The sequence below is a fragment of the Cervus canadensis genome, chromosome 7, assembly GCF_019320065.1.
Source record: "Cervus canadensis isolate Bull #8, Minnesota chromosome 7, ASM1932006v1, whole genome shotgun sequence".
Lineage (NCBI taxonomy): Eukaryota > Metazoa > Chordata > Mammalia > Artiodactyla > Cervidae > Cervus > Cervus canadensis.
In genome coordinates, this window is record NC_057392.1 from 21,590,112 (window position 1) to 21,613,101 (window position 22,990).

General features: G+C 47.9%; 1 protein-coding gene across 2 annotated transcripts in view; it reads left to right on the plus strand.

The window, feature by feature from the left end:
* The window catches only part of TRAPPC10 (trafficking protein particle complex subunit 10), a 73,896-nt gene extending 50,906 nt beyond the window's left edge, over positions 1-22,990 (plus strand). For both annotated transcript variants that reach the window (XM_043474530.1, XM_043474531.1), the window contains 10 exons: positions 2,089-2,603; positions 3,429-3,570; positions 5,092-5,250; positions 6,064-6,293; positions 13,696-13,796; positions 15,289-15,415; positions 16,421-16,591; positions 18,713-18,890; positions 21,140-21,334; positions 21,646-22,990. In XM_043474530.1, the coding sequence (XP_043330465.1) occupies positions 2,089-2,603; positions 3,429-3,570; positions 5,092-5,250; positions 6,064-6,293; positions 13,696-13,796; positions 15,289-15,415; positions 16,421-16,591; positions 18,713-18,890; positions 21,140-21,334; positions 21,646-21,884 (2,057 nt within the window). In that variant the 3' untranslated portion in view covers positions 21,885-22,990. The remainder of the gene's footprint in view (positions 1-2,088; positions 2,604-3,428; positions 3,571-5,091; positions 5,251-6,063; positions 6,294-13,695; positions 13,797-15,288; positions 15,416-16,420; positions 16,592-18,712; positions 18,891-21,139; positions 21,335-21,645) is intronic.

The following is a 22,990-nucleotide window of genomic DNA, read 5'->3' on the forward strand; positions in this document are numbered from 1 at the left end:
CTTCCAACTTAGCCCTCTTCAGGTCTACCTCATTGTCTCAAACAGGGTTTTTACAATTATTTTATATTAGAAGTCACTGGCCTGTAGTAGTCCAATCAGGGATCACATATTGCATTTGATTGTTACATCTCAATTCTCCTTGACCATCTTCCCATCTTTTTTTTCCAGACACCGACCTTTTAAAATATCACAGTTTTACTGAGATAGAATTCACATATCATGTCATCCCCCATTTGCAGTGTGTAGCCTAGTGGTTTTTAGTCTAGTCACAGGTATGTGCATCCGTCACCACCGTAAAGTTTAGAACACTTTTACCCCTCAAAAGCAGCCCGCCCCATACTCATTTCCTCCCAACCTTCTCCCACCCCCACCTTTTCTCACACCCCCACCCCGCCAGGTTCCTGGGAGTCACTAGCCTGCCTTCTGTCTTTGAGGATACGTGGTACGGGTATTTCACGTAAATGGAATCATACAGTGTGTGGTTTTTTGTGACCAGCTTATTTCACACAGCACATTTTCAGGATCTGCCTGTGTTGTAGTGTGTGTCAGCGTCTCATTCCCTTCAGTGGCTGAATAACATTCCATTGGTTGGAGGGACCGCACTCATCCCCTCAGCAGTTGTGGGTTGTGAGACGCTGACTCTTGGAAGTCACCGAGCCAGGTGTCTCATAGACCATCTGACCTTCTGAAATGTGTTTCCTGTGGGCGTGTAGATCTGATAGACTTTCCTTCTGAGTGTTTTAGCGAATGTACTTGATACACGTCGCTGTGTGGTGAGATTAGGTTCATGGTGACATTCAGCTTCTCACGTTCAGTTCATCAGGAGGAGGGTTTATGTTAAACAGTCACTGTCTCCATCAGCTCGGCGGCCATGACAGAATGCCACAGACTGAGTGAGTGCCTTCTGGAGGCTGACCGCTGAGGGCCACACGCCCTCAGGGCTGGTTCCTGGTGAGGCCTCCTCTCCTCCTGACTTCTCCTTTCATGACCAGGGGTGCAGGAGGGGGGATGAGCCAGGAGAGAGATGGATAGATTCAGAGACAGACAGGGCTCTCTGGTGCATCCTTCTGTAAGGGCCTGACGGTCCCTGACCTCACCCAACCCTAATTAACTTCCCCCGGGGAGCCACTTCCAGTCACCATCGCTCTGTGGGGTAGGGCTTCAGCCGGAGAGCTGGGGGGTCACATGCTGGCCACAGCCGTTGCTGACTGCTGGGAAGTCAGTGTGCCCAGAGGTCTTGACCTCCGGTCGACGTGGTCCGTGACTGCTGGGTGCGCCCCTCACACGCAGCCATCTAGAGGGGCTCTCAGGGCCAGTGTGGCATTGGCCTGTGCATTAGGTTCTTCAGAGTGCCCAAACTGGCATCACAGGGCTGTGTGCCGTGTCTGCTGTGTGTGAGACTGTGGACTTCCACTTTTCCCCTGTTCCGTGGCCTCTCCGTGAAGAAACTCCTGTGCCCGTCCCTGCTTTCTTGTGATTTTATACCATCGCTCTCAGCACAGCCTTCGGTTACTGGGTGTTTATAAACACCTCCTGGTCAGTCCAGCGGCCTGGTGGGTTCTCTCGACACAGTGCTGGTGGAGGGTGCAGTGGATTTGCCCCTTTGGTGCCCGAGGGCTGGGACTCCCTGCCATCCCGACTTGCCGCATCCTTGACTGAGCTCCCAGAGTGGCACACATCAGGGCTTACTTATTTCCAGATGTAGGGGGGAACTCAGGCGTCTTCACTAGAGAACATTTTGTGTGGGTGGGAGGGTGGTGAACTTTCTGAAACAGCTCTAGGACTTGGACTTTACAAATCTCATTTTGAAATTGAGGAGTTAGTTGACCTGTATTTTTCTTGGGTTTGCCAAAGTGGGAGTTAGAGACCTTAAATTTCTTCAGGTTTTATGATTTCCAGGAGGTATCCGGGCATGTGTTCCTGTTCTTCTTTTGACAGAGTAACTCGTTTTGGTGTGGGGTCGGGAGGGTCCAAACTGTCTCTGTCACACGTCACTGCTTCCGGCCGGTGTGACAGTGACTGTGTCCTGCTGTCTCTGAGCCTCTGACAGCGTGACTGGGGAGTGAAACGTGTACTGTGCGTCCACAGGTCACAGGGTCGCCCTCCCTATGCACTCCTTCGCACAGCTGCGCGATCTCCGCTTCACCCCTGCCAACGCCGTGGTCCACGTGGGTGGCGTCCTGTCTGTGGAGGTAACCGTGTGCAGTCAGATGCCCGTGCCCATCCCCGTGGAGCAGATCGCCATCCACGTCCACTTCAGCATCGAGAAGAACAATTACCGGAAGACCGCCGAGTGGCTCACCAAGCACAAGATGGCCAATGGGGTTGTCAGCTTCCCGGCGGAGGCCTCACCCTTTCCCACATCCCAGAGCAGCCTCCCCGCGCTGGAGCTCTATGAGATGTTTGAGAGGAGTCCTTCCGACAACTCCCTGAACACCACAGGGATCATATGCAAGAACGTCCACATGCTCCTGCGGAGGCAGGAGAGCGGCACGCCCCTGGAGGCGTCCTCAGGCCTGGCTCTGGAGGACGGGGCCCATGTGCTGAGGTGTGCCGGCGTGACCCTGCAGCCGGGGCCCAATACCATCGTGTTCAGGACGCAGGTATGTGCTGAGCAGCAGCTGGCTTTGGGGCGGTCAGAACGGTGGTGCTTGCAGGCACTGTCTGGAGAAGCTGAGTGTCCGGTGGTAGCCTCGGCTCCATTAGCCTGGCTCTGGTTTATCCTTACAGAAAAATAGACTGGTGTTTTGAAAAAAATCTTCTATACTTGCATAGTTGTAAGGCAGTCAATAAGTTGTGCATAAAGTTCTTAATGTAGATAATTATTTGCATTCTCACTGGTTTTAGATTTTTTCGCTTTGTGTTAAAATGCATCCTCATTTGTTAAAAAGAGGATGTTTCAAAGAGTCAGCGCTTTCACGTGAAACTTTCTTTTCCTTTTGTGGCTGCTCAGATGGATGTCAGAACAGTCAGTCTCTTCTGCCGACTCGATACGGATCTTCCCCCGCCCACTCCCCCCCAGTGCAGCGTGTTCTGTTAGTTCCTCTGAGCCTGCACAGAGGCTAGGTTGGTGGAACGTACCACTATTCACCATGTGTGTTTTCAGTCTAGTCCTGGAGCAGGTCTTAAATTTCACGCTCCCTGTCTCCATTGAATACCTTTTCCAGAAGAGAATGCCACAGATAAAGTTAAATTGAGAAAGCACTGTTAGAAGCGTCAAGTCAAACTTAAGCATCAGTTACTCACCCAGACCTCACTAAGAGATTCTGAGGGATCTTTTGAAGAGCCCGAATGTAGACGTGTTAGCACAGAGCAGCAGGATAAAGGGTGAGAACAGCAGTCCCTTCCGAGGCTATGGCTCAGCCTTCCCTTGAGAAGCTCGTTGTCACAGGTGGGGACGATGGTGCCAACGCGTGTCTCGCCCATAGGCCAGGGAGCCGGGAACGTACACGCTGCGGCAGTTGTGCGCCTCGCTGGGCCCCGTGTGGTTTGTGCTTCCTCACATCTACCCCCTGGTGCAGTACGACGTGTACTCACAGGAGCCACAGCTGCTTGTGGAGCCACTGGCCGGTAAGGGGGCCGGGGTGGGCGGGGCGCTGTGCAGGTGTCTGAGGGTCCAGGGTGGGCGGGGCGCTGTGCAGGTGTCTGAGGATGGGGTGGGCGGGGCGCTGTGCAGGTGTCTGAGGGCCAGGGTGGGCGGGGCGCTGTGCAGGTGTCTGGGGTGGGCTTTGCTCCTTTACTGAAGGGAGTCACATAAGAGGAGGCTTTCTCCTGCATCACACTCCGGTCCTCTGCGACCATGTCCTCTCCAGGTGACACTGTGGGGAGCATCATGGAGATTTTGCCTGGGAACTGTGGCTATTCTGTTCATCTGAATATTTGCTTCTCTGTAATTGCTACCTTCATATTTACTAAACATTCTGTATCATAAAATACAAAAAATAAGAGAAAAGTTGGCTAAGTCAGCTGATGTCTGCTGCAGAGAATTTAATCAGTAAATATTACAGTTTCCTGCTTAGAATTCCAAAGCTGAATGCTAGATTTAGTTATGACCTATGCTGTGATCAAAAGTCTTTTCCATTGAAAGTGTTGATTAACCTTGACCCCTAGCATGGCATTTGAGAATTCAGTGCTGCTGTCCTTTTTGTTAAGTTCTCAAACTATGAGGGCTTGGTATAAACGAATTATTGAAGACGACATGGCACTTCAGTAAAACACTAATGATTAAGTGTCTCAGTTAATGGCTGGGAGCAGTGTATTTATTTGCTCATTTCTTCCATTTGTGGAAAAAAATCAAGGAAAGCTTTTTTGCTGTTTAATCTCTCCAAACTCCCTGTTTTTGTGCTGTTAAACTACTCCCTTGACTTCCTGGAAAGGCCCTCAGATGTGGAGCACAGAGTCTCACAGATGACTGTTCATCAGAGAACCATTTGTGAGAAAGGCTGGGCCGTGTGGCTGGGAGGCGCTGGCTTGCGCCTCCACCCTCCTTTGGGCCCTCACTCCCTTACCACCTCTTACCTCCCCCTCCTTGTGTCTTGTCTCTTCTTCCTTCGGCCTTCCCTGGAGCCGATTCTCATAAACCTCAGCCCATTGCCTCCCCTCCATTTCCATCCAGGAGAAAATGTAGCTGTATCTTCTGCCAAGCTGCTGCTGAACCAAAGATCTGGAAGAGGCCTGACCTGAAAAAGCCAGAGGAAAATCTGAATAGCAGCAGCACATGCGATTTCATTAGTTTTTTTCTTTAGTGTGGTTATTATCTGATTCTCTCTTAGTAACTGACAAGCAGGTACATTTTGAGACCCTCATAGACATGGTTGCCACCATGACCCCTAGCTTTCTGAACTGAGGTGGTGATGAGGTTCCCCCACGCTCACAGATTCTCTTATTCCAGGCGGGGGCCCCTCAGCTCTGCAGTCTGTGTAATTGAGATGAAAAGTGAGGGTGGACGGATGGACGCTGAGTGAATGGATGGAGTATTTAGAATGAGCAGATCTTTTCTAGTAGAAAAAACACACTGGTCTAACTTACAGTAGGCCTTCCATTGGTCATCTTGGTTGATAGCAATGCTGATTGCCGTCTTTTTCCCTTTAGATAGCCTTTTGGCTGGCATTCCTCAGAAGGTCAAGTTCACTGTCACTACTGGCCATTATACAGTAAAAAATGGGGACAGCCTCCAGCTCAGCAACATAGACGCTATGCTTATCCTGTGTCCTGAGGAGAACAGAGCCGTGATCTATTCTAACACAAGAGGTAAGGGGAGCTCACAGGTGAAGGCGGGCCTTTGGCCTTGTTGCACACCATCAGGCTCTAAGGCACTGTCATCCGTGCATCCTCAGGTGGCATCCAAGGACCTGTCTCCTTGCAGCTCTCTCCTAACAGTGTTCCACCTGTAGGTGGACAGTAACCCTGCCCCCTAGACGTGACATTTGAGAGGATAGATGTATCCCCCCACATAGAACTGTGCAGTGCCCTGTGGCGAGGCAGTGTGGACCTTGCTACAGTCTGTGATGCAGCATTACCGCCTGGCTTGTGCTCCCTGGCGATGCCTTGGTGGCCTCCAGTCTCCTTCCACACCCCTCAACTTTCCTCTGCAAAAAGCAAAAACAAATCAATCTTTGAAGGCACTGGTTGGAAGCCCTAAAAAAATCCCATCTCCCACAGTGCCCAGCCTTGAGGTTGGAGACGGAAGGATTCAGCACTCTTCCTGAGTGGGGGTTGGTCTGGTGGTGGGATGGGGTGGGGCCACCTCACACTGGGACACAGGCCATCTCAGGTGGGCTGTGTGAAAGTGTCTCTTTTCTGTCTTCAGACTGAGCACAGTGACAGTTCTCTGAGCCCAGCTCGACCAGACAGCTTTCATGCAGTGCTGCTTCGTCTCAGGGGATTTTGTTCCTGATTTTCCTGTCTCCCTCCCTCTGTAATCCTTCCTGGTTACACCCTTGCAAGTGTGTACGCGCAGCAGGAGCTGGGCTGGAACTTCACTATGGTGCCGTCATCTACGAGAGGAGAAAGGAGCAAGGAAATGTAGGCACTGTGTTAAAGGTGACTTTTTTTTTTTCCTAGAAAAGGTTTCCGATGCGCTCCTCCGGGTTCAGTCATCCGACAAGGTCACCAGCATCAGTTTGCCGGCTGCACCCACATACCACCTGATTGAATTTGAACTGGAAGTTCTCTCTTTACCTTCGGCTCCAGCAGCAGGAGGGGAGAGCACCCTGCTGGGGGTGACAGAGCCCCACGGGAAGCATAAGGACTCGCAGAAGACTAGCTACTGCATGGCTACCACGGACCACAAAGTAAGGAGGGGCTGGAGCTGTGCAGCCTATGGGGGACAGCTTCTGCCTGTCCTCCTTGATTTGAAGACAGCACATTCGAAATGACTTCTGTTGAGGGGGCAGATTTCCCAGTTCCTAACACCACAGGTTCTGGTTGGGTTTAGCGTTTATATCTGTGAATCACCCCTCCTTAGATGAGGGGTACATCTTGCAAAGACAGAGGCAAACAGGCTGTTAACTTTTCTGTCCCATCTTGAGGAAGGACAGTTTACTGTAAGAGATACAGGTTTTGTTTAGAAGGCAGTAGGTTTGCCTCTGTGGTCCGTTTGTCCTGGTGATTAGGCTAGATGGCGTTTTGTGTCTTGGCATGCTTCACTTTTTGTTCCCTGAAACATCACATCGTACTTAGCAAGGAAGACGTGCTATCATTTTATCCTTTGATATGGGTATTTATTGATAGTTATTTGAGAGATTCATAGCTTTAGTCCTAAGTCCACAGTCCCTCAGCTCACAGAGCCTGCACTAGCATCATGCTTACTCTGATTTTGTCCATGTCTCATAACACAGACATCTGTTCTGAGGGCTTTTGAACAACCCAAGGGTTGAAGTGTGTACTTGTGGTCCCACAGGACTGTCTTTCTGTCATACTTTTAAAAGCTGCTGCCTGAGGGTCTAGCTTCCAAACAGCCTGAAGGTAGTTGCTGAGATCCTCCCTTTTGGGACAGTGACAGGTCTTGGCACATCCTCAGCTTGTGGAGCCATTGAAAATATAATAGGCTGCTTGGGCAAGCACAGAGACAACCAAGAGCTGGGGCAGAGTGGAACGTTTATCTCCTACATGAGGCCTCTCTGTCAAGACTGGGAGAGGTGCCTGCTTCATCCACTGGGTAGAAACTGACACAAAGTCAGGCAAAACAGCGGAGCAGAGGAGTATGTTCCAAAATGAAAGAGCAAGGTAAGACCTCCGCAAAAAACCTTAATGAAACAGAGATAAGTAATTCATCTGATAAAGAATTCAAAGTAATGGTCATAAATGCTCATTAAACTGGGAGGAAAATGGATGAAAATAGCAAGAACTTTAATAAAGAGAAGAGAAGGCATAAAAAAGTACCAAATAAAAGTCTCAGAGCTGAAGGGTACAATAGATGAACTGAAAAATACACTAGAGGGGTTCAGCAGCAAACTAGATGTCAGAAGGGAGTGGCACAATATATTAAAATGCTGGGGGGAAAAAAAAACTTCCAACCAAGAATATGTGGCAAAGTTGTTATTCAGAATTGAAGGAAAGATAAGAGTTTTCCAGACAAGTAAAAATTAAAGGAGTTTATCACCACTAAACTGGCCGTGTAAGAAATGTTAAAGAGATTTCTTTAAGATGAAAAGATACTGTTAATTATAGTAACAGAAACACAATGGAAAGGTAATGGATTTGATAAAGGTAATGGATTAGTCACTTATAAAGCTAGTGTGAAGGGTTTTTTTAAAAGTGAAAATAGCTATGATTACAATTATTAGTTAAGAGGGATGGATACAAAAAAAAAAAAAAAAGAGGGATGGATACACAAGATAAAAAGATGTAAAATGTAATTATCTCAAAAGCAAACATTGGACGAGGGAGTTAAAATGTTGAGTTTTAGAATGAGATCAAACTTCAGTTGTTAACTTAAAAGAGACTATTATAAATACAATTTGTTATATATAAGCCTCATGATAATCACAAAGCAAAAACCTACAGTAAGTATACACGAGATAAAGGAGTATAAACGTACCACTAAAGAAAGGCATCAAACCACAAAGGAAGTGAGCAAGAGAAGAAGATAGGAACAAGGACGAACTTTAAAAACAGCCAGAAAAGAATTAACAACATGACAATGAGCATACCCCTATCAGTGATTACTTTAAATATAAATGGGCTAAGTTCTCCACTTAGAAGACATAGTAGCGGTATGAACTAAAAGCCAAGATCTGGGGCTTCGCTGGTGGTCCAGTGGCGAGGACTCTGCGCTCCAAACGCAGGGGCCCGGGCTTGATCCCTGGTCAGGGAGCTGGAGCCCATGTGCCACAGCTAAGAATTCCTGTGCTGCAAGTAAAACCCCACGTAACCGCAGCGGAGACCATGCAGCCAAGTAAACAATAAATAAATAAAAATAAATATTAAAAAAAAAGGCCCATCTTTAAGTTGCCTGCAGGAGACTCAGTTTAGCTGTAAGGACACACAGGCTGAGAGGGAAGGGATGGGAAGCGCTGCTCCGTGCCCGTGAGAAGGAGCAGCTACCCTCGTGTCAGACAGAGGGGGCTTTAGGACTGTTAGTGAGAGACAAGGCTGGGGGTCAGGTGACGGCCAAGGGGTCAGTCCCTTCAGAAGGTACCATTTGTAAGTGCTTAGGCACCCAACATTGGAGCACCTAAAATATAAAGCAAATATTAACATATTTAAACAAAGAAATAGCAATATAGTAACAGTAGGGGGCTTTAATGCTCCACTTATATAAATGGATAGATCCCTCAGACAGAAAATGAATAAGGATGCATTGGCCTTAAGCATGTTAGGCTAGATGGATTTAACAGACATTAACAGAGTATACCATCAAGAAACAACAAAATATACATTTTTCTGAATTACGCATGAAGTATTTTCCAAGATAGAGTATATGTTGGGCTGCAACACACGTCAGTAAACTTAATTGGATGGAAATCATATCAAGCATCTTTTCTAGCCACGGTGGTATAAAACTGGAGATTAATTACATGAAGACAACTGCAAAATGCACACATATCTAGAGATTAAACAATGTGCTATTGAATAGCCAGTGGGTCAAAGAAGAAACCAAAAGAGAAATAAAGACCTACCTTGAGACAAATGCACATGGAAATGTAACATATCTGAATTTCTGGGATGCATTGTAAACAGTTCTGAGAGGGAGAGTCATAGCAATACATGCTTTCCTCAAGAAATAAAGTCTCAAACAACTTTAGACCTCAGGGAACTAGAAAAAGAAGAGCAACGCCCAGATTTAATAGAAGGAAGGAAATTACAGATGATTAGAGGAGAAACAAATGAAATAGAAACCAAAAAGACAATAGAAAAGATCAGTGAAACTAAGAGCTTGTTCTTTGACAAGATAACATTGACCAACCTTTAGCCAGACTCGCCAAGAACAAAAGAGAGAACTCAAAATCAGAAAGGAAAGAGATGTTACAGCTGACCTCGCAGAAATACAGTGTTGTAAGAGACTACTATGAATGCAGAGTTCCAAAGAATAGCAAGGAGAGATAAGATAGCCTTCTTCATGATCAGTGCAAAGAAATAGAGGAAAACAATAGAATGGGAAAGACCAGAGATCTCTTCAAGAAAATTAGAGATACTAAGGGAACATTTCATGCCAAGATGGGCACAAGAAAGGACAGAAACGGTATGGATGTAACAGAAGCAGAAGATATTAAGAAGAGGTGGCAAGAATATACAGGACTGTACAAAAAAGATCTTCATGACCCAGATAACCACTCAGATGGTGTGATCTCTCACCTAGAGCCAGACATCCTGGAACACAAAGTCAAGTGGATCTTAGGAAGCATCACTATGAACAAAGCTAGTGGAGGTGATGGAATTCCTGTTGAGCTATTTCAAATCCTAAAAGATGATGGTGTGAAAGTGCTGCACTCAATATGCCAGCAAATTTGGAAAACTCAGCAGTGGCCACAGGGCTGGAAAAGGTCAGTTTTCTTCCCAATTCCAAAGGAAGACAGTGCCAAAGAATATTCAAACTACTGCACAGTTGCACCCATCTCACACACTAGTGAAGTAATGCTCAAAATTCTCCAAGCCAGGCTCCAACAAGTATGTGAACTAAGAACTTCCAGATGTTCAAACTGGATTTAGAAAAGGCAGAGGAACCAGAGATCAAATTGCCAACATCTGTTGGGTCATACAACCTACCAAGACTGAATCATAATGAAATAGAAAATCTGAATGGACTGATTACTAATAAGGAAATTGAATCAGAAATCAGAAAACCCCCAAAAAAACTCCCAAGACCAGATGTCTTCACTGGTGATTCTACTAAACATTCAAGTACCAGTCCTCTCAACCTCTTCCCAGAAATAGAAGAGGAGGGAACTCTTCCAAACTCATTTTATGAGGCCAGCATTACCCAGATACCAAAACCAGATAAGGACACCACAAGAAAAGAAAATTACAGACCAATATCTCTGACAAACATAGGTACAAAAATCCTGCACCAAATACTAGCAAACCGAATTCAACAATATGTTGAATTCAACAATATGTTATGCACCATGATCAAATGGGATTATGTGATCTTGTTGATAGATACAGAAGAGGCGTATCAAAATTCAACATCCATTTATGATAAAAAATTATCAACAAAGTCAGAACAAAGGGAATGTACCTCAACATAATAAAGGCCGTATATGATGGGCCTACAGCCAATATTGTACTCAATGGTGAAAAGCTGAAAGCTTTTCTTCTGAGATTAGGAAAAAGACAGGGACACTTGCCACTTTTACTTAATATAGTATTGGAAATTAGAGCAATTAGGCAAGAAAAATAAAAGTCATCCCTGTTGGAAAGGAAGAAATAAAACTCACTATTTGAAGATGACATGATATTATATATATTGAAAAATCTAAAGATTCCAACAAAAAACTATTGTTTGCCTAGTCTCAGTCGTGTCCAACTCTTTGTGACACCATAGATTGTAGCCTGCCAGGCTTCTCTGTCCATGGGGATTCTCCAGGCAAGAATACTGAAGTGGGTTGCCATGCCCTCCTCCAGAGAATCTTCCCAACCCAGGGATCAAACCCAGGTCTCCTGCATTGCGGGTACATTCTTTACCAGCTGAGCTACCAGGAAGCCCCTTTTTATATATAGAAAAATCTAAAGATTGCAACAAAAAACTATTAGAACTAGTAAACAAATTTCATGAAGTTGCAGGATACAAAATCAGTGTGCAGAAATCTGTTGCATTTCTTTACACTAATAAAGAGCTGTCAGAGACATTAAGAAAATCCTGTTTTCAATTGCATCAAAGAAGAAAACACCTAGGAATAAATTTGACAAAGAAGGTAAGAGACTTGTGTATTGAAACTGAAAAGACATTAATGAAAGAAATGGAAGAAGACACAAATAAATGTAAAGATATTACATGCTTATGTGTTAGAAAAATTACTACTGTTTAAGTGTCCATACTACCCAAGACGATGTACAGATTCAGTGCAGCCTTTCTCAAGATTCCAATGGCAATTTTTTCACAGAAATAGAAGAAATAATCCTAAAGTTTGTGCAGAACCACAAAAGTCCCCAAATAGCAAAAGCAGTCTTGAGGAAGAGGTACAAAGCTGGGAATAACATGCTCTCTGATTTCAAATTACATTACCAAGCTATAGTAATTCAAACAGTGTTTATGATACTGGCATGAAAATAGACACATAGATCAGTGGAACAGAATAGAGAGCCTTTTAATAAATCTTTGCATATATGGTCAATTAATTTATAATAAAGGATACAAGATTATATGTTGGAGAAAGGACATTCAGTAAAAGATGTTGGTAAAATTGGAGAGCCACATGCAAAGGAATGAAACTGGAGTTTACACTGTACACAAAAATGAACTCAGAATGAATTAAAGACTTGAAAGTAAGGCCTGAAACAGTAAAACTCCTGGAAGAAAGCACAGGTAGTAGGTTCTTGACATAGGCCTCAGTGATGATTTTTTCAATCTGACACCAAAAGCAGTAAAAGCAAAACTAAACAAATGGGGCTCCATCAAACTTAAGACGCCTCTACCCAGCAAAGTAACTGTCAGTGAGGTGAAAAGGCAGCCTGCTGAGTGGAGGACAGTATTCCTAGATCATGTATGTGATAAGTGTCTGTATATAAAGAACTCATACAACTTAATAGCAAAAAAAAACCCCAGCAATCCCAATTTTAAAATGGGCAGAAGATCTGAACAGACATTTTTCCAAAGAAGACATACAGAAGGCCAACAAATTCATGAAAGAAATGCTCAACATCTCTGATCATCAGGAAAGTTTAATCAAAGCCACAATGAGATCACGTCTTACACCTGTCAGAAGGGCTGTTCTCAGGAAGACAACAGATAGCAAGTGTTGGCGGAAAGGTACCCCTCCTGTATTATTGGTGGGGGATGTAAAGTGGTACAGCCACTGTAGAAAACTGTGGAAATTCCTCAAAAAATTAAAAATTGATCTGCCATACAATCTCGCAATTCTACTCCTTGGTATTTTTCTGAAGCCAACAGAAACACTAACTCAAAAAGATATCTACACCCCCATATTCATTGCAGCATTGCTAATAGTAGCCAAGATATGGAAGCCAACTAAAGTGCCCACCAATGAATGAATTAAAGATGAACACATACACACACAGGAATATTATTCAGCCATAAAAAAGAATGAAGTCTCACCATTTGTGACAGCATGGGTGGAGGATGGATCTAGGGCATTCTGCTGAGTGAAATAAGTCAGAGAAAGACATACACTACGTGATCTAACTTATATGTGGAATCTGGAAAATAAAAATAAAGACAAGCTCATAGATGGAGAATAGGTTGGTGGCTGCATGAGGTATGGAGAAGGGATTGAGAAAAAGGGGTGAATTTTTTTTGTTACTTGTTTTTGTTTTTTGTTACTTGTACAAAAAGAAGGATATACACAAAAGCAGTAAGATAAAAGGCTAATAAATGCAGTCATTTCAAAAGGATTATGGCATCAAATATCAGACAGGGCAGCACCTGAAGAGTAATGTTTTAATTTTCAGTCCTTGGAATTTCTTCCCTCCTTACCTGATACAGAGTTCAGGAAGCAGAGACGAGACATATATATCAGTATGTGCACGCTCTTTACTCAGTATATGCATTTGTTCCATGAGGGAAATAAATAGAAGTTTGAGACCTGGTTTCTGCCCTTAAGAACGTTAGTAGCTTGGTCTCCACGATGTCCTCAGATTGATTGGTTTTCAGTTATGTGGTCAGTGTCAAGTGGATTAAGAGTTTGGACAATTCGTTTAATTTTATAATAGTTAATGATTGATTAGCATCATCTGCACATGTGTGACTAAAAGCACTTTGTCATAACCTCCTGCATGTTAACGCATTTAGTGTTGTGGCCACGTGTATGTGAGAATAGTGTGTGTATGTTTGGGGGGGTGGTATCTGCACTTTCATCTGCGGTGTCTGCTTGGAAGCCATTGAAACTGCCGGTGACTCACTTTTCTCTCCTTCCTTTGTGGTATGTTCAGTGGGGTTTCTCTTTCTGAATAAGGAATGGTAAGCACATTAAATGTGTAGGAAATTGGCAGCCACCACAGATCTGGATGGCTAGGGGTGGCAGTGGCTGTCCCTGTGACAGGTGGTCTGAAGACCTGTTCCCTGTTTCTCCTCAGGTGTCCATTGATTGCCCATGGTCCATCTACTCCACCGTCATCGCGCTCACGTTCAGCGTGCCCTTCAGGACCACGCACTCCCTGCTGTCAGCCGGGACACGGTAAAGGACCGCGGCCCTGCTCCTTTCCCAGTCTCCCCCACACGCAGGCCCTGTTGCTCAGAGCTTGACTTTGGTGACACTGACCATGTTTTATCACAGCCATAATGCTGTGGTCCACCTGTCAGATTCACAGTCATTCCCTGGATCCTAAGTGCCCAGGCCCTATTCAGGTTTCCCCAGCTGTCTCAGGAGTGAGTTTGCACAGCTGGTTTGTGGGATGTGGGATCCAGACCAAGTCCCCTCTGTTTCTGAGATCCCTTTTTATCCCTCCTTCCCTGTTTTCAAGACACTGGCCCATCAACAGACCTGGGTCAGCTGCCATCCTGGATTCCACTGATCACATCATCATGGGTTTGTGTAACTAGTTCCCTGTCAGCTGCCGTCTCTTACCTCAAAGGTGGGGTTTTCAACTTCAGCTCTTCTGATGCTCCCTTAGGTAACCCCACGTGGTGGGTGTTTGGCAGCACCCCTGGCTCCCCCAGTTTTTGCCAGGGGCACTCCTCACCCTCCCCACCCCCAGTGTGAGAACCACAGATGTCTCCAGACATTGCCCCCAGTTAAGAGGCGCTGAGCTGCTTTGGAGGCTTGACCGGGTTCAGATTCAGTGTCTGAACAAGGAAGTCTGCGGGTGTCGTCCCGCACTTCGTTTGTCTGAGCATCGGGAGACGCAGTGTCTGGTGCTTGGAAACACCAGCAGTGGACTTTTCAGGTGGTGCCAGTGTAGGGGACACAGGCTTCATCGTGGTCTGGGAAGAACCCACATGCCATGAAGCAGCTCAGCCTGTGCACCACCAGCACTGAGCCCGTGCTCTGGAGCCGGGGAACCACAACTGCTGAGCGCACGTGCCCTAAAGCCCGTGCTCTGCAACAAGAGAAGCCCGTGCAGCGCAGCTGGAGAGAGTGGCCCCTGCTCTCCACAACTCGAGAAAGCCTGAACAAAGCACTGAAGACCCAGTGCGGCCAAAAATTAATTAGGAAAAAACAAACAGAAAAACACCAACAGTTCTACAGATATTAATGATTGAACAATTCTGTAGATATTAATGGTTAAAAACACCAATGACTCTACAGAGAATCTGAGTTGTTGGCGTTTGAGACTGATTTTTCAATATTTCTCTTACGTGTAACAGAAATTCAAGTTAACTCTACTTACCTAGTTGAGTTTGTTACAGTTATGCTTCTGTTTTATGCATTGGTGTCTTGGCATAAGGCATGTGGGATCGTAGCCTTCCCCTCCCCCCGCCCTCCCCCGCCCCCAGCATTAGAAGGTGGAGTCTTAACCACTGGACCACCAGGAAAGTACCCCAGTGTCTTCTTAACACAGGTAAAGTGCATTTAATAAAGTTCTCAGGCTGATTCATGTCAGTGTATGGCAAAACCACTACAATATTGTAAAGTAATCAGCCTCCGATTAAAATAAATAAAGGAAAAAAAAACATGCAGAAAAAAAAAATAAAGTTCTCAAACATCAGGATCTTTCTGTCTTCTTTAGGAAATATGTTCAAGTATGTGTCCAGAATTTGTCAGAACTTGACTTTCAACTGTCAGATAGTCGTCTTGTAGACACCCATGATAGTACTGACCTGCGACTAATACCGCTAAACACGGAATCTGAACAGGTGAGCTCTCAGCAGAATGCAGAGTGAGAATAAGAGTGTGCTGGCGTTGATGGAGCTGACCATGTGCAGGGAAGAGCCACGCAGGTGGTAGTGGGACGCGCACGCCCAGGAGGAGCACCCTGACATGCACGCTCAGGGTTCTCTGTGGGCCAAGGGGCACAGCGCACAGAGTAGGAAACAGATTGTGTTTTTAGAAAAATTAAATCTTCCGCTTGCCAGACTCCACGCACAGATTTACTCAGCTCTTCCTCGAGTCTCATGGTGATGCGTGGACGCCATCACCCCAGCAGCAGTGGGCTGCGTCCTGCCCACAGTCTCAGGCTGCCTTGCCCAGTGACGGGCTCTTGGGTGTCAGGGTAGCTTCGTAAAGGAGTCATGTTCGTGTTCATGCTGCCTGGCTGAATCCTGGCCCCGCCTTTCTGTTCATTTGTTGTGTATGTTTTTAGACAGTCAGCACTGAGTGTTTAGAAGATCAAAGGTTTTCTTAAGGTTTTCTTATCTGATGTCTAGCATTTTCAAAGGGCTTTTCCCCACATTTGGCCCACTTCAGTGCTCCCTGAGTCTGTCCACACTTAGAGATGTGGCCTTGATGCCAGGGGTGGCGCCAGTTCTTTTCCCCACTTCACTTAGTTTAGATCATAGCGATTGTCATGGTGTAAAGGTGTCCCTGTAATTGTTTGATGACGTTTCCCACTTTGGAAACATATGGGATACTGTGTACCAAGAAATATTCTTTACCCCTGTGCTGTCAAGCTTATGGAATCATAAGAAATCAAACCCTTTGACCAGTTCTGGACAGTCTGCGGGCAGGGCCTCGGGAGGTGCTGGGAGGCAGGGCTGCGGCAGCACATCAGGTGTGTCAGGAAGCGGGCCTGGGGACAGCCTCCCAACTCCCTCCCCCTGGCCTGGTGGGGGCACACACACGCTTGCCCTGAGCGTCTGCAGAGTGTGTGTACCTGCGTGTGCATGTGTGCGTGCGCACGGTGACAGCCGACTCTCTTGCAGTGCATCCACAGCAGGCAGGCCGTGTTCTTTGTCTGGGAGCTGAAGTGGACACAGGAGCCTCCCCCGTCTCTGCACTGCCGCTTCTCCATCGGATTCTCCCCAGCTTCCGAAGGACAGCTGTCTATCTCCTTAAAGCCCTATACCTACGAATTTCAAGTGGAAAATTTTTTTGTACGTATTGCCTAATTTTTTTGGTGGGGTTCTGGGGTGGAAACATGGAAGGTGATGTCATATTCTTTACCTTCTAAAAATCAGACAGACAAAATCTTCCAATATAATGAAGCAACCTGTCATGGAAAAGAGCCCGCACTCAGGGCATGGGGGCAGTGGCCAGCTGTGTTAGGGCCCTGGTCCTCTCAGGCAGTGTGTCTGCCCCTGGGGCCCTCCTGCGCGGCCCCCACTGAGCGTGACCATCCCCAGAGAAAGGACTCCGGCCTCTCCTCCCTGCTGTCTCCCTTAGTTTTTTAAAAGAAAGCAGGTTTTCTTTAACCTGCACGTTAGGTGTGGCGCTAAAAGCAGCCTGGAGTTAGGTGAGTCAGGGCCGACGTGTGATGTTTGTTTAGTGAGATGATTGGGTTTCGCGTTAGGTAACCAGAATGTGGATACACAACTTTGTGGTGTTTTCTTCTCTTAAGGACGGAGATTGTCAAGCAGCACTTTATTTGAGAAGGTGTTTGTGTGCATAGCTCGTGATATTAGCAGTTTTTTTAATACCTCCTTCTGACCAAAAGACTATCTAAACCCACCTGTTTTCTTGAGTGTTCCGTATTGGCCTTAGAATTAAACATAGCCACTAGCGTAGTTCATCATTTTGTTGGACTAGCAGATGCCCCTTTGATGTGAAAGCTGTTGAACGTTATTCACATGGTGAAGAGTCTGCAGAAACTTAATGTGGTTTGCTTACTGCCAGTGACGAGGAACTCATTAGCAGATTCCACCGGTACTTTTTTGCCTTTTTTGCTTCCTTTTCAAACTGAGCATAGGAAAAATTTTCCCTTAGAACTGTACAAGCTTAGTAAAAAAGCCAGAGAAAAATACCTGGTGGATTGCTCTCTTCAAAACTGGTATTCTGAGAATCAGAAATACAGAATTTTTTTTTTTTTTTAAAGTTTCATTTCTGTACCATGAAGTTCCGTGGTGGTACAGATGGTAAACAGTCTGCCTGCAATGTGGGAGACCTGGGTTTGATCCCTGGTCAGGAAGACCCTCTGGAGAAGGAAATGGCAACCCACTCTAGTGTTCTTGCCTGGGCCATACCGTGGATGGAGAAGCCTGGCAGGCTACAGTCCGTGAAGTCACAAAGAGTCAGACCTGACTGAGTGACTAGCACTTTCACTTTCACCATGAAGTTGACCATTTGGGGTGTTCACTTCACTGAAGTTAGTATCTTGAAAGAGCTGGGCCACCAGCACCACGGATCGTATTCATTCTTCCGAGAAGAAAGTCTGTGCCCATTCACACGCCCCCTTCCTCCTCTTCTCAGCCCTGAGCTACCCCTCTCTAGAGCAGGGTGCCTGAGCCTCGCCTGTGCAAGGACAGCCACATTCAATGTGGTCTTCTCGAGACTGACTGTTTTCACACGACATGATGTTTCCAGTGCTCGTTCATTTTGGAGAGTGTGTCAGGACCCCACCCTTGGTCACGGCTGGGCTCCAGCCACGGGCTTCCCAGCCCGGGCCTCTTCCCTCCGCCCCGCTGGTGTGGCCGTTCTCCCGTGGCAGTGGGGCTGCCAGCACGTGGGGGGCAGGCTCGTCCCCTGTGCAGGGTGGTGGGCAAGTGTGAGCAGGTGTGACTGTCAGGTAGGAAGGTCACAGAGAAGGGAACATCGTGGAGAAGGTTCAGGATGGACTTAATATGGGGTAGTTCCAAGGAACTCTGTTCATTTTGCTGGTTGTGGTAATGGCGTTGTGTCTTCTAGTGACGCATCTGAAGTGGCAGGTCTGGAACCTGCTTTACAGTAGCCCCGGCAGATACGTCAGTGTGTTTTGGTGGGGAGAGGAGGCTCATGAAGCACCACGCTGGCCCGGGACCTGGTGACAGGCCTGTGCGGAGTCACCGGGCCAGCCTCCCTCCTCCTGAGAGGTTTGACCATGTTCACATTAGGAAGATTTTAAGGGTCTTGGGGTGGGACTTCCTGAGGACAGGTCTCCACAGGGACTCAGTCAATCAGAGGGAGCAAATGCACAGCTGCTTCTCTAAATTTCAAGTCTGCAGGCAGCACCGTGACGGCCTCAGAGAGCCGTCGTTCAGATTGTTGCCTGTCTCCTTTGCCCTCTCTCCTTTCTGGCCCAGACCTTGTACAAAGTGAGAGCAGAGATATCGCCGCCTCCGGGCACGGAGCACTGTAGGACGGGCTCACTCTGCTCCCTGGACGTGTCCATCACGCGGCTTTCGGACCTCCTAGAGGTGGATAAGGATGAAGCCCTGACGGAATCTGACGAGTATTTTTCAACAAAGCTGATGTATGAAGGTGGGTCCGGAGGCTTCTTTCCCTTGACTTGTGTTCGGCCCTGTCATTCACAACATGCAGTGCTCCTCATCTGAAGGGAGACATTCTAGAATTGAAAGGGCACGTTTGAATGTCCCAGTGTACGATGTGGCCCTGGGCTCCCAGGGTGTGGAACCTGGTTCCTGCAGAGCTGTTCCTCTGAGAGGTGTTGGGGCAGCTGTGGGCTCGGGGCTGAGCGTGCAGCGGAGCCTGGAGCTGCCCTGTCCTCTGCCCGTGAGGCGGGGCCCCCTCGCTCAGCAGGCCGGGCGTCCTGTGCTCATCTCCCGCCCTCTCCCTCCAGCCTCCTTTCACCCCTTTTACTCCTCCCTGCCTCCCAGACGCCCCTCTACAGCCCTCCTCCTCGGTGGCCTGGGCTGCTGCTGTAGGATTCTCAGGTTTTGGTGTCAGGCCCTTTATGCTCTAAAAATGGTTAGGGAGGCAAGTCTTCATTTACTTTCTTTAAGATATTAGGAGAGCCATTACATGATAGTACTCCTGAGAAAGAACTTTTTTCCAAAACAATAAACGCTACAAGAAGAACGATGTTTTGCTGTCTTCACATCTCTTCAGTGTCTGCCTCCCAGAAGGTGCCTGAGTTTTTCCCAGGTGCTGCGTTCAGTCTGGTGGAGGTCATGGGAGCCTCCTGTCCCGAGTAGATTCGTAGTTGGTAAGGGAGGACTCTTGTTACAGCCTTCAGAGGACTGGGCCACTCCTCTGACCTTCCGCTGATGCTTGCCACGGGCCGGTTTCTCACAGGCCAGCTGCGGCTGGACTCTGAGACGTGTGAGCAGCTCACCTGGTGCTTTCCCCCGTCCTGCACGTGGAAAGGCTCTCAGCCGGGCATTGTTCCTCTCCTCAAACCTCGGGCATTTGTGAAACATGATTGCTGAGTTGTGCGGATCCACTGCACGTCGGCCCTTCTTGCTGTTGACAGTCGCGCGTTCACGCTGGTTCTGGGCTCATCACGGCACTCTGAGTTGGGACACTCCCACGCTCACAGTGGCAAATGCACGTTTCCCAGGATGCTGAGTTTCAGTCAGTTTCGAACTGTATCACAGGCAGCCTCTTCCACGCACCAGGCTTGTGCCGTTGATTTTTAAGAAGGTCTCTGCCAAATGCCTGAGACTGAGGAGCTTGCTGCCAAGGGCTGCCAGCCGAGTGCCCGGTGACCTGTGCTGGGCCTGGGCCTCTGTCCCCTGGCACAGGAGGCGGGGTGGTGGGTGCACGGACATCTCACTACTGTTTTGCAGCTTCTTGTGAGTGTGTGATCATCTCAGAATTAATGTTAAAAAAAAGACATGTACGAAATGGTTGAATGAATTAGATTTTGACTGTTCCGTGAAGAACATCCTTACTGGAAGCAGCAGTTTTTTCCCCTTGAGTTTGTAGTGGTGAAGAACACGGGGCCTCTGCTCCGAGTGCCAGTAGGGCCCCGGCTAACACTCAGGCCTGTGGGTTTCCCGCCAGAGGGCATGCCAGCACAGTGAGGACAGGACACGTGCCCTCATGGGTGCCCTGAGGACCAGCTCCGAGAGCCGCTGCTCCAGTGTGTACCTCCCGGATGCCGCTTTGGCCTCTGCACGTCCTCAAAGCTCCCCCAGCCTCAGCTGCAGGAAGCTCGCCTTGCTGCCCCTCCTTCCTCGTCGGCCTTTGCTGAGCTGATGAGGATCCTGCCCTATGTGCCCGTGGGTGACTGCTCATCTAGCGTTTGACTCGCACTGAGTTACATCACAGTCGCGGTCCCACAGCGACCCTAGCAGTGCCTGCTGTGTGTGCAGCCTCCCCGTGGTTCCCGAAGAGGAGCTCCGTGCTTCACATGTACCTTTTCTTCCCCAACCATTGGGGGCTGATGTGAGCGGCAGCGCTGGGATCAGATGCGCTGGTCAGTACCATGTGTGACGGAGGAGCCAGCGCCCAACCCCATCCTCACTCCTGCTGCCTCCTCTGCAGTGCTGGTGGGAGGTTACACTGCATTTTCAAGGGGGTTTCAAGGCAGCATTAACTGCTCACTCGCAAATGTGAGGAGAAAGAAGCCATCTTCCCCCGTGTAGCCAGCCTGTACCTTCCTTTCTCAGAGGTGTTCTTTGAGATGCAGTTCCAGGGCACCAAGCTATGGGACAGACCCCCACTTCTGGACTTCACTCTGGAGCGTGGACTGGCTGCCTCTTCCTTTGGTGTGAACGCTGGAGGCTCTTTCCGGGTAAACACGCTGCTTTCCCTGTTTGTTTCAGTTGTAGACAACAGCAGCAACTGGGCAGTGTGCGGGAAGAGCTCTGGAGTCATCTCCATGCCCGTGACGGCTCAGGCCACGCACCGTGTCCACATGGAGGTGATGCCGCTCTTTGCGGGCTACCTGCCGCTCCCCGACGTCAGGCTATTCAAGTACCTCCCCCACCACTCTGCACAGTCCTCACAGCTGGATGCGGGTAGGGACCCTGTTTGGTAACGGACGCAGCACGCCCTCGGTGCAGGATGTGTGGCAGCTCCATGCTGTTCAACAGCCCCACACTCGGAACCCGGGTGCTATAATGCCAAATACTTGGTCAGGGTCACTCGTCCTGGGCCCCTGCTCCTGAGGGTGATCCACCCGGGACCTGTGTACTGGGATCTCACCAAAGGCGTGGCGGCTTTTGACATCCTGGTGCCTTGAAGGGCAGCTTGGGAGGCGGGTAGCTCCCCGGGGTGGGGAGAGGCCACTGCAGAGCAGCCTCTGTCTCACTTAATGTTCGTTTTGCAGATAGCTGGATAGAAAATGACAGCCTGTCGGTGGACAAGCACGTGGACGACCAGCTGGACAGCGGCAGTGTCAAGAGCAGGGGCAGTGTGCACTCGGCTGCCAGCAGCGAGCACAAAGGCCTGCCCATGCCCCGGCTCCGAGCACTGCCCCCCGGCCAGGCCTTCAACTCGAGCGCGGGCACGCAGGTCCTGGTCATCCCCAGCAAAGACGACCACGTTCTCGAAGTCAGCGTCACATGACGCACAGGGCTCACACAGTCCCCGGGCCGGGTGTGTGTGCGCCGGAAGGACCCTGACTCGATGGTAGCCTTCTTGCTCTGCCTGCCTTGTGTGACTCTGCCTGGCCGTGGGAGTGTCAGAGAAGTCCCGTGCTCAGCTGGTGGTTTCCTGTCACCCGGGGTGTCAGAGGCCGTTGACTTTCTCACCCCTGCCCCGTGATGTCCTCCAGGTTTGCCCAGAGCCCTGCCCCCTCCCTCCTCCTCCCTGCTCCCTGAAGAGCTTTCTAGAGCCCACTCGCCTGAGCAGCCTGTCATCTGCCAGTTCCTCACCTGAAGCCCAGGTGTCTTTCAGATGGACACACACAGGCCCTGTGGGCTTGTCAGTGACACGTATGCCTTTCTGGCTGCTCAGTTTCTGGACCAGGTGGGCTTGTATGTCTCCTCAGGAGGAAAGCACAGCCCTTTACCCCAGATCATCTGGTTGTGCTTTCCTAGAATAACTCCCTTTCTAGGCAGGGGGGTTGGGGGTGAGGAGGGAATAAAACCCCTTCTGTGCCTTGGGACGTCAGACTGGGAGGGCCTGGAGCATCTGACAGCTGGAGCCATTTTAAAGGTACTTAAAGACTAGACCAGGGCATAAGAAACAACTCGGCACTGAAATAATTTAGGAATAAACATTTCTGGAACCCTTTCCCCCCATGTGGATTAGGTATCATAGGCACTTGGAATTAAATATATATTTATTTTAATTATCATTTTATATGTGGGGGTTAATATGTTGTGTTTTTCTCTCACCTTTCAAGTCTTTACATGTAATTGTTACTGTATAATCAGTATTTTTCTTTTGCACCTTAAGTCTCAGAAATTAAGAGGTTCCATTTAAATGACGATTAGAGGGGTCTTCTCAGCGTATTTCTAGTCTGGTTGTATGAGGGCAAGAGTCTTGGACTATTCCTCTCTGCTGCCTACTACATGGCAGTCATACCATACAAATGGGTTAATTTGCTTTAGGTTGTACATTTAATTGTACATATGGTTGATGTATTATTTTTAAAAATACATACTAACTGATGTTTATGTATAAGTTGCACCAAAAATCAAGGACAAAATAAATGTGTGTTTTGTTTT